The 11,828-nt window shown below is 38.1% G+C and overlaps 1 protein-coding gene across 1 annotated transcript; it reads left to right on the top strand.

Moving 5' to 3' along the window:
- The first annotated feature begins 1,215 nt into the window (after nucleotides 1-1,215).
- On the top strand, nucleotides 1,216-8,600 carry ZC3H12B (zinc finger CCCH-type containing 12B). The gene is made up of 5 exons (XM_009705517.1): nucleotides 1,216-1,826; nucleotides 5,328-5,467; nucleotides 6,195-6,429; nucleotides 6,520-6,626; nucleotides 7,180-8,600. Exons 1-5 carry the CDS (start codon nucleotides 1,216-1,218, stop codon nucleotides 8,598-8,600), a joined length of 2,514 nt encoding a protein of 837 aa, XP_009703819.1.
- The last annotated feature ends 3,228 nt before the right edge of the window (nucleotides 8,601-11,828 follow it).

Here is an 11,828-nt window from a genome sequence, read left to right as displayed (position 1 = left end):
TGTGTGTGTGTGTGTGTGTGTTTTTGTGTTTGCATGTATGTGCATCACGAAAAGAGCATGAACAAGTGAGAGTCACTACATTTGGCACTGTTTGGAGTAATTTTGAGACCATTAATAGTTACTGGCCAAGCTAGGTACTTTTCTTGCTTACTTAAGAACTGCCCAGTTGTAGCTGAAAATCTTGCTGCTCGTGTAGATCAAAAGAAATTTTGTCTCCAGCTGTGCTTGACATAATATAAGAACTAGGACTGTATTTTAGAATATTCTGTTTTTTTCTTCTAAACCTTTTTTTCCCACTGTACAGTTAACGATGGGAGTAATCCCCTCTTAGCTACTCTTAAGCGGTCTCAAGTGAATTGAACAGAATATGAAAGATCTTTATCCCCACAGCAAACAAAGCACACGAATAAATAAAAATTCAATCGAAGTTATTTATCTAAAATTGCTCATTTGTAAATATATACATATTCTTAAAATATTGACCTTTAGTAGGTAGGTACTTTCCAGTGCCGCTGGAAACGTGAGTTGACGATCATTGTATTCTGGATATATACCTACCGTTTCTACCAGTATGTAAATTTAACACAGCCAAGTGGTAAACTTAACTTGTCAGTTCTGATAGTGAGCCCTTACTGAAAGAGGCTGAAATGATTTGTGTTAAACTTTGTGCGTACTGGAACCCCACACAGTTGTTCCTGATGTAGACAGGCTGTTCCTGCAGTAGAAGGCTGGAAAGACAGGTTTCTAGTGAAGGTGGTGGGTCACCCGTTTCTGTTTTATTATCTTTAAATATTACTGAGATACTCCATTAATTCCAGCTGTAAGTTTATTGTTTGGGATGTATAACTTTTTTTGTACGTAGAGTAACTGGGGGAGGGAAAGCGAGTTTAATTTGTCATTAAAGAGACAACATAATTATATGCTTTATTATGATCACTTTTTACGCAGAAATGTGAGTGACTAGGGACCTCTACTGACTTGTAAACAATCTCATTGTGGTCAAGTATTTCGCAGAATTTGTAAAAAGCTAATTTTTTGTTTTGTTTTGAAGGAACTTCATGTTGGTGTTGTTTATGCCAGAGCGTAGTAAGCAAGGCAAATTAACTCCAGCCTCGTGTAAACTTTTAACTGGCCAACACAATGCAGTGGAGTGTGAATTCCAGGTGGCTTTGGAAATGAAAGAGAACTGAGCTCTCTGGCTGGAAGCTGAACGTGATGACGGCCTGGTCTATGGTAGGGAAGCTGAAAATGGAGAAGAGGCACTCCAGAGAAGACAGAAATGTGGAACAAGATGCTGGGGAATGCAGTGCTGAGTCTGAGGAATGGACGAGCTCAGAAAGCGAACCTGAGCAACCGTACTTCAGAAGCGGCTGTAGCAATGCTCAGTGGAGAGAAAAGGAGGTTTCCACTAAACCACATCGGCCACTCTGCCGGTCCCCTTGTTTGGATCGGCCAAGTTTTTCACAGAGCAGTATCACACAAGACATGAAGCTAGACGAATGCAAAACAAATTTGGACAAGGAATACCAAGCTAAAATGGATTTTGCATTAAAGCTTGGGTATGCAGGAGATCAGATCCAGGCTGTACTGAACAAATTGGGAGCAGATGCGCTCATCAATGATGTTCTGGCAGAGCTTGTGAGACTTGGCAACAAAAGCGAATCAGAGGGACAAAGCGGTGCCAGCAGTACTGCTAGTACTCTGGTGCCAAGAGGCCCTTGCCCAAAGGAAATAGCAAGCCCTGAATTGTCACTTGAAGATGAAGTTGTGGATAACAGTGATAACCTGAGGCCAATTGTCATTGATGGAAGCAATGTGGCTATGAGGTGAGTCTCCCTGTCACAACATTTCAAAAGAATAAATTACTAAAATATTTATGAGAAAAATCAGTATTGATGGCAAAGTCATTTTAAGTTGTGTAGTATATTTACACTGATAATACATCTTTTTTTATGGACTCTTTAGTCCAGGCTTCTAATTATGCTCTTACTCCTTTATATGTAATCTATATTCTAGTTCTCCTCCCCCCATTTTCAAACTGAGATCTCCCCTCAAATCTTTTGTTCTAGCGATCTACCTGTACTGTGCTTTTGTGTGGATGGATTTAATTTTTTGAAGTCCTTGAACAACGTTGAAAATTATTTTTCTTTAATGTCCAGAGGCAACCAAATAGAGGAGGAAAACATGGTTCTTTCTAAAATGACATGCAGTGTATGCTGATGATACGCAGTGGACTTCAGGGTGTTTGAGCTCCTGCTGATCAAGCCTGCTCAGAAGTCAAAGCAATTTAGCTGTGTCAGTACAGGGATATACGTGAGCTATACGTGCTGACTTACGCAGCTATGGTGCTTGTAATTTCAGACATGTGTACACACGTGCACTTGGCTGCTTGGGGCAACAGTAACTCAAGAGATACCTGTCCCATGCCACTGTCAAGCATGTCTGTAGAGTACACAGTTCAGCTAGCCAGTTGTTTGTTTATCATTGAGAAAACATGATTTTCTGTGAGGGAGTTCTTTAAACAGTCTGTTTAGTGATCAGTGATACCAAGATTTCTTCAGGTAGTGTTTGCACAAAAGATTTCCTTTAGTATCAGCTTTCTGCTCTAAAAGAATTTGTGATCTGAATCATTTTTTGTCAATGTATTAAGAAAATTCAGATTTTTATAGGTGTATTGAGTAGTCTTGAGTTTTGAAATACATCAGTGCCCCAAATCCTGTAAGAATATTTTATATACAGGATTTTCCAGTGCCAAATTGTGGTTACATCAATCCAAACGATGTTTCTGTAAAGCTACACCACCAGTATTGGATTTAACTTTTTCCTTTCCTTTTTTTCTGTGCCTGGTGAATTTGCAGTCTCTGTACTGGTTGAGCTACTCCCGAGCAGCAACTGGAGCAAAGTGTGTGTGTGTACTCCAGCTGTTGCCTAGCTTAGAACTGATGCTTTGTTTATAGAATATCTCAAGTTGGAAGGGACCCATAAGGATCATCGAGTCCAACTCATATGCATCTGAAAATTTAAAAAGATATTAAATTCTGTAAAATCTGAAATGTACACAAATCTGAAGAAAAACGCTTTAGCAACATTGCAGTTTCTATATTAATTATTTAAGTTGCAAGGATTTGGACTACGCAGGTGATCCATAGGCCTTAGTTACACAGACGGTATTAGATCTGTCTGCCTGTGGTCTGTCTCAGTGTTACTTTAGGTAACATTTTGAGCCCAGGAAAAGCATGCATCTTTCTATGGTCCAGTTATCTGTGATGTTGTTCCATAATAATAATAATAACAACACTACTGAAGTGGAATTTTGAGTGATAATCCACAGAATACTCCTAAAGACAATTTTAGTAAAACGCAAATCTTAATTATGCAGCATCTGCTCTACAGATGGAGAATATCTGAAAAGTGCAAGGGTTATATACTTCTCATGCTTAAAAATACTGCAATTACTGATGAGGCAAACGGGGGCCCTGCCTTTATGGTAAAATGTGTATGTTGTAACTGAAAGGTGGCTATATGTGGAAAGTGGAACTTTTTTCAGTATTGAAATTTTCTTGACATAAACTGTTTTGGGGGATGCTACACTGAACAGCTTGGACCAGGATGGTGCAGCAGCTGGATGTCCCTTTGTATACAGTCAAACACCAGCTACTTTATGTAGTGGGAGGAGTATCTAGCATTATATAGCACCACAGAGCCTGCTTAATTACAGCCCACTGCGTGGCCTGCCCACGCATGAGCCCTCTCCTGTGTGTTCTGCCCAGCACTGCTCTCTAGGCCCCTTGTGGGTTTTTTCTAATGGGGAGCATCACCGGTGCGCGTTACAGCGTTCGGTAACCCTCCCTGAGCTGGCCACTCAGCCACTTCTCTGTGGGTAAGGATCTCACTCCCCAGTATGGCATCACTGCTGTGATTCAGTTAGCACCTTTTGCAATGGATGGAATGATTTGAAGAAATTCATCAATTTTCTTCACAAATTAATATAGAAGTCTCTTCAGAAATACTGACTGGCAGGTACCAAAGTAACTGGGCAGCATCACTGCTAGCACAATTAATGAAAAACTGCAGCTGTGTTGAGAAAGGGGGGGAAAATTTGAATACATTTTGAAGAGTGTGCATCAAGGAACATAGCATTGGCTTACTAGACTACCCTTTTCAAATGCAATTTTGGGAGTAGTTCACTTTGCTAGCCAAAGAGGGTTGGGTTTGGGTTTGGGTTTTTTTTAGTAAATAGGGCAGACAAATTTATTTTTTTTTTTCTCCAGTTGTTACAATATTAATTGAAAAGAACCAGAACCCTTAGTTTTTAGTATTCAATTATATGGTGTAGCAGTAATATACGCACTGTTTTTCAGACAAAGAAAATGTTGGCTTGAATCTAAATATGAAATCCAGCCATAATGCAAAGTCTCTCTCTTACCTGTTTAGACTAACTACTCAATATAATATAATTAAATGTCTTCATCTTCTCTTACGCATATGCTTATGTATTAGTCAGGCATTCCTAAACTATTTCCTGAGAAGATTTAAAACCTGATTCTTTAGTTCACTCGATGTTTAGCAAATCAAGATCGGTGCACCCATGAAGTAGACTGAGTAAGATTCATAGTTAAGATTCTCCTTAGTTTCTATCAAACCTCTAAAGAATTTCTTTTTTCCTTTGCAGAAACTTCTTAGGCCATTTTGAAAATTAAACCTTTTTATCTGAATTGTGTGTTGTTTTAGACCCCTGTGTGTTTCAGAAAATAAATTTTTGAGGGAGGTGGGGCTTAAACAACTTTGAGAGTTCTTTCTTTCCCTTAAAAAGACCTAATAAAAAATGCAGAACATTTAGTATTAGAGAATTTTTTTTTTTTTTAACCTAGATGTTTAAAAGCACATATCACCCCTGACAGCTAGCATTGTTAGTTAGTTCCTTTTTTTTATTGATAACTTTTTATGGTGCTATTTAAGGTAAGCTCAATTTGTTGGGGAAAGTGATATTTTTCATTAGCTCAGCTAATAAAATTAAAAAGTGGAAAAACTTCATGTTTATTTGTTTTTACTTTTGTGATAGTGACATTTCACCATTTCTAGAGTTTTAAGTAGCAGTATTGCTGTAATCTGGTGGCTGAATAGCTCTGGACAGTTGTCTTTCCAATTACATAAGCTGGTCTAATAAAAAGGTTTACCCATCTTTACAGACTTTGTTTCCTTTATATCCTTAGACCACGGCAGCTTTAGGAGAAAAAAACCCGAACCAAACCACCACCACAACAAAAACTAAAACCAAATGTAACTTTTTGTCCTTGCTGTTTCTAAAACTTTTGCATGTTCTTCAGCCATGGCAATAAAGAAGGATTTTCCTGTCGGGGAATTCAACTAGCTGTTGACTGGTTTCTGGAAAAAGGACATAAAGATATCACTGTATTTGTACCGGCATGGAGAAAAGAACAGTCTCGACCTGATGCGCCAATTACAGGTACCAGATCAAGGTTTTCTTTGACCCCTTGGTTAAAAAGAAAAAAAAGTATTGCATTAAGACACACCCATGTCAGCTTTCTGATGGGTACTACGTACTGGGCTGTGGATGTGATGTTGCACTTAACTGTTCATTTGAAAACACAACAATTTCAGTGGTGAGGAAACAAGCATTTAAGTATCTGCACCTGAATGCTATTTTTTTCTAACATTACCAGATTCAACACTTCTGAGAAGTAGTAATAATTTTCCCATCAGCAAACATTGTTAAGTGTATAGGAACTGATTCTTAGTTGCTGAGTGAGTATAAAATAAGTAGTGCTAGGCTAGGGACTTGTTTAGTAGGATTATCTTGAACACTGAAGAGGCAGCATGTATTCTGACCCATAGAAAGTACTTATGTTTTACTCTAGGCTAACAAGAAGCTATTGTAATACAGTAACAACTGAGTTCTTGGTGTGTTCTGGAAGATTGAGTAAAGGTACATGCTTGTTTACAGAGGACTAGAGTGGTCATGAAGCTTAAATATTGAGCATTTACCCAGTGCTTTGAAACCTCAGAAATAAAATGGCAATCTGCATCCAGGTGGTTTTTAATGATAATGAGGACCATATATTAACATAATTACAAAATACTTTATCAGAAAAGAGGGCAAGAATTTTTGTATTTCAAAGGCTGCATTTCTTTAAAATTTTTTTTAAAGCTACTCAACTAAAATTGTTTTACAGATCAAGAAATCTTACGTAAATTGGAGAAAGAAAAAATTCTTGTTTTCACCCCGTCTCGAAGAGTTCAGGGAAGAAGAGTAGTTTGCTATGACGATCGATTCATAGTAAAACTTGCTTTCGACTCGGATGGCATCATTGTATCAAATGACAACTATCGGGATCTTCAAAATGAAAAACCAGAATGGAAGAAGTTCATAGAAGAGCGACTGCTAATGTATTCTTTTGTGAATGACAAGTATGGGGTTTTTCTTCAAAAGTAATGGAATTTGCTAATTCAGAACCCTCAGTAAAAACTGAAATTCACATTTCATTTCTTTCCCCTTAGATTTATGCCTCCTGATGATCCTTTAGGACGCCATGGTCCAAGCCTTGAAAATTTCTTAAGGAAAAGGCCAGTTATTCCTGAACATAAGAAACAACCGTGTCCTTATGGTAAGTGCCTAAGTCAGATTGATTTGTTGTACGCAAAGGTAGGTGAAGCAAGCGATTAATTAACATCTTTTCATTACTGGAAAAAAAACCCACAAAACAAGCCATTCTTCATGTTGCCATCCAAGCACTATATCCATTTTTATACACATATTAATAAAAACAATGTAGCAGAAAATTAAGGATTACCAGATATACCTTGTGGATAACACAGCTTTTTTCTATTTTCTTCTGGTTTGTATGCAAGGAAGGAGGTTCTTAACTCTACCAACTGTGTTAAAGCTGTTTTGTTTTACATAGCATTGAATATGTTGTCAGTATTGAAATCATGAGCTAGCAGGAAGAAAAGTGATGTATCTTGCCCTTGATGCAGTGATATATGTGGATACAGGTAGCAGAGTCTGTGACTGCCTGTATATACAATATGTATAATTATTCCTTAGGGGGTTAATATAGAAATGTTACTATTGAGAAGTGGTGAAAAATATAAAGAAAAAAGATAGCAACTGGTAGTATTGATTAGGTTTTGTTTAACTTGAAAACACTTTTCTTCCAGGTAAAAAGTGCACCTATGGGCACAAATGTAAATATTACCACCCAGAACGGGCAAACCAGCCTCAAAGGTCAGTAGCGGATGAGCTTCGAATAAGTGCCAAATTATCTGCTGTGAAAACTATGAGTGAGGGAGCCTTGGCCAAATGTGGCACAGGGCCATCCAGCTCCAAAGGAGAAATCAGTTCTGAAGTGAAACGCATTGCCCCAAAACGTCAGTCAGATCCAAGCATTAGATCAGTAGCTGTGGAGCCTGAGGAAAAGTTATCAGTAGCCCGGAAGTCTGAGGCCAGCTCTGTCCCGTCTCTGGTTTCTGCATTAAGTGTACCAACGCTCCCTCCACCAAAAAGCCATGCAGCTGGTGCATTAAATACTCGTTCTGCAAGCAGTCCGGTGCCAGGTTCCTCACAGTTCATGCATCAGAAATCCTCACTGGAACATATGTCCAGTGTGCAATATCCTCCTATACTAGTTACCAATAGCCATGGCACCTCAGTTAGCTATACTGACCAGTATCCCAAATATGACTCATTGGGGGACCATGGCTATTACTCCTTACTCAGTGATTTCTCCAACTTGAGCATAAGTAGTATCCGTAACACAGATTATTACGGGGCTGATATGGACCAGGGGATGTATTCTAGAAACTCAAGCCCCTGTCCTGACAGTTGCTTAAGCCATACAAGTAATGATTCTTATTCCTCTTACAATGACTTGTATCTGGGTGTAGCAGATGCCAGTCCAGAAGACAATGTGAAGATCCACAGACTGCCATCGCAAAATCGTCTTCAGCCTTTTTCCCATGGTTACCATGAAGCCTTAAATAGAGTTCAGAGTTACGGAACTGAAGAGCCTAAGCAATCCCTTCGCAAACAGTCAGTTTCCCACTTAGGCCTACATGCCCAGCATCCAGTTGTTGGAGCACGGTCCAGTTGTCCAGGAGAATACCCTGTGCCTCAAAATGTTCATCCATCCACCGCACATCCAAGCCGTGCCTTGGTCATGACACGAATGGACAGTATTTCTGACTCGCGGCTTTATGAAAGTAACCCTACAAGGCAGAGAAGACCGCCTCTCTGTCGAGAGCAGCATGCCAGTTGGGATCCGTTACCATGTGCATCCGACTCTTATACTTATCACTCGTATCCGCTGAGTAACAACCTCATGCAGCCATGTTATGAACCTGTAATGGTAAGAAGCATGCCTGAGAAGATGGAGCAACTCTGGAGGAATCCCTGGATTGGGATATGCGGTGAGCCACGGGAAGCTCATATCATCCCAGAACATCAGTATCAAACATACAAGAACCTCTGCAATATTTTCCCTCCAAGCATTGTCCTTTCTGTGATGGAAAAGAATCCCCACATGACAGATGCGCAGCAGCTGGCAGCTATGATTGTTGCCAAATTAAGAACAGGGCGTTAAAGCATTACAGCCTCTTTTGGATAAATGAAACTATACAGCATATAGCACCTGGAGGGTAACTTAAATGAAGAAGGAAGGGCCCAATCTATTGTAAATATTTTCTACTAAGATAGTATAAAATTCTGTACACAGTAGCAATCATGTATATGCTGAGGCACTAGATAAGAGTTGATGTGTTGTAAATTTTAAGATTTTAAATATAGGGATTTTTAATAGTATTTTACAGGAAATGCATACCTTGCTGCATGGATAGCTCATTAAGAACTACAATGTCACGTTCAGTGTCTCAAAGCTGTTACTACAAAATTATTGTTAGCAATTATATTGCATGTATTGGTGTACACTTTCAATTTGCTTATAAATATCTAATCGGCCTTTAAAAGTATGGTCTAGACACACCCAGATGACTTTTAGGGTTTCAGCTTTGTCATTTGACACTGCCTACTGGCATATTAAATATTGAAGAAAAAGCAAACTTGACAAAAATGAAAACACTCAATTTGTAAAAGGAAAAACTGATTTCAGCTTCTGAATGTCAACAGTGGTGTTGGTACTTAAATTTCAAAACTGGGCCCCAAGAGTTTGAGTATCTATTACATTGTCCACTACGTTGGCTCAATCCAACAGAAGCCAACTACTTTATTAAATTAGGACCAAAATATTAAGGCGCGTGAGGGCGTGAGCGCCATTCAGTAAACTAAAAGACGTTTAACTGTAGCTTCTCTCTTCAGAATTGTCTCTCAACTGTGTGGTAAGCAGCTGCTGGCTCAGATGACTGACAAGCTGAAAGTAAATTGTCCGTTTTATGTAAATTGGATTACTCGACCTGAAGCAGCAGAAACTGGATGTTCAGATGGAAGTTCATCAGTAACTACAGCCCTTCCTCTGGGGGCAGGGAGGGCGTTTGAGTCAGCCTAACACTCAAGATGGTTGTACAGGATCAACATGAGCAGGGGGTGGAGGAGGAGGGCTGCTTCTTGAAAAGAGATGCTACAGTTTGGGTTTGTGGCAAAGCTGGCCTGGTTTTTGCTCTTCAGATCCACGCAAAGGTGTGCATTTGCCTCATGAAGGCTTTTAGAGTTCCTGTTTCAACAGGTGAGATAATTTTGTGTGGCATTGTTTGCGCAACTGGTATCTTGCTCAGGGTGGGAACCTTTGTAGCTAAATGTCTCCAAAAGAGGCGTTTATTGTTTTTTAAGCTGCACTGACTGGACGCCCTTTTTTGAATCCATTGTATATTTCAACATTTCGAACCATTACTAACTCGATATGTTTCGAGCTAGGACTTGTTGACTTCTACTGTAGTTTTTTTTCATGAAAGTTGAGAAGGCCTGGTTTATGGCCTTTTGTTTCTTCATGAGAAGGTGTGACACTGCCTAAATGTTTCTTACTGTGAAACACACAGAACGTGAGGCTGCAGTCAGGGTTGTTTCTGGTGTTTTGATAATGGCTTGCATGCTGCTTTCTAGTTATCTGTTTGTCTGAGGAACAAAGTGATATAATTTCCTCCACCTGTGTTACTGTAATGGTTGGTTTGATTCAAAATATCTCGTGGGCTCTTTATCATGTGCGAAATATGTTCCTGTCATATGTAAAAAAAAAAAAAAAAGACAAAAACCAAACCAACAACAAACCACAATTACAGGTGCAACTACAGTTAATTTATTGATATTTGATAACCGTATCATTTCACACAGGATAAATATTCTTGTGCTGGTATGGGTAACATATATAATGACCATGTCATTATGTATTTAAAATGAGTTAACTTGAAGGTGATTCTGTATTTGAACTTGGTGTTTAAAAATAACTTAAGTTTTAATTAATTGGTTATCATCACTGTTGATGGTAAAAAATAAATCTTCAGACACTTAGAATAGTTGGGGAAAACAGATTAAACTCTTGACCAGTTCAAAAACATCTCTTACTAACTAGCATTTTGTATTTTTAATTTGCAATTAATTCTTATTCTCTTCTCTTGCATGGTATAAGCAGCTGAGAGCAATGCCTCAAATAACCAGAAATGACCTTTTGTTTGTTGATACAAATTGTATCTCTTTTTCTTGATTGTATAAAAACTGTGTATAAAAAAAAAAATAATCTCTAGATTAACTTCAGTATTACATTTTCACCACAACGTTTGTGACACCATGTGTCACAGGGAAGTAGCCCATGAGTAATTAAGGATCTTTTTTATTTAAAATGGGCACTTGTAGTTTATAGACAAACAAGGACAACTTTTCAGAACCAGTTTATTATGTGCACAGATATTGTGTACACCTCGAAGCATTACATAGTTATCTTTAGTCTATTTATTAAGCAGACACATTCTTGCACTAAACTTTATGTAAAAATGTTGCTGTTAACTCATCTGCATGTGTTTAAAATGTAACAATATAATTGCTATAGACCCTGCTTTATTCTTAATGGATTAATTTATAAATTATTTAGGTATAAAATGAAGTTTATTGTGCACTCATGTTTTCCATCTTGCATGGAATTAAATATTTGTATGTAGAAAAACGTTTGTTCCCTTTTTCTCCAATTATAAAGATAAGCTATTTTAAGAGAGGTTTAGTAGGTGTTTTTGGTGTTTTCTAAAGTGGAAAACCGAGCAGAAATTTCAGTATGAAGTGTTGGGTGGTTTATGGAGATACTAATTTTTGTAGGATTTGTCTAGTCATTTTAATTTTCACTAACTTTTGTCTTACTGATAGAATAATTCCTTTTTAAACAATGGGAATGCTGTGCCAATACAAACCCAGCATACTATTTCCCTAAGGCACTTTGAAGGCAAATTGTCTTTTTCTAAGCAGCTATTGGCATCTGTCATGCATAGAGTTACAGAATGGGCAGTGTAGCCTTGTGGAAATAATTTGCAAATTTTGTGCTTGTTTTGTCCTCCTTAGAGGTAACGAAACTTTTGTATGTGATGTAGTCTTTCCTAATCAACTACTTTTAAGTGATAATTCAGTCATCCACATCTGTTTTCAGATATGTTTACAAGCCAAGTCAAAACACTGACACATTCATTAATCTTCAGCGCATAAGCTTAGATTTCTTCTTACATGGAAGAGTTGATCTTACTAACACCTGATCATAACTGTCTATATTGTAAATATAAGACTTTGTATAAATGCTCTTTTTGAGAGCATGGTATTTAAATGTTTTTAAAACTGTAAGAGAACAGTTCCAGAAACTATATTTTAATAAAATCCATGAAATTAC

Source organism: Cariama cristata, unplaced genomic scaffold (assembly GCF_000690535.1).
Source record: "Cariama cristata isolate BGI_N322 unplaced genomic scaffold, ASM69053v1 scaffold2488, whole genome shotgun sequence".
In the NCBI taxonomy this organism is placed as follows: Eukaryota; Metazoa; Chordata; class Aves; order Cariamiformes; family Cariamidae; genus Cariama; species Cariama cristata.
The sequence above is the reverse complement of the archived record's forward strand: the minus strand, read 5'-3'. Positions and strand labels throughout refer to the sequence as shown.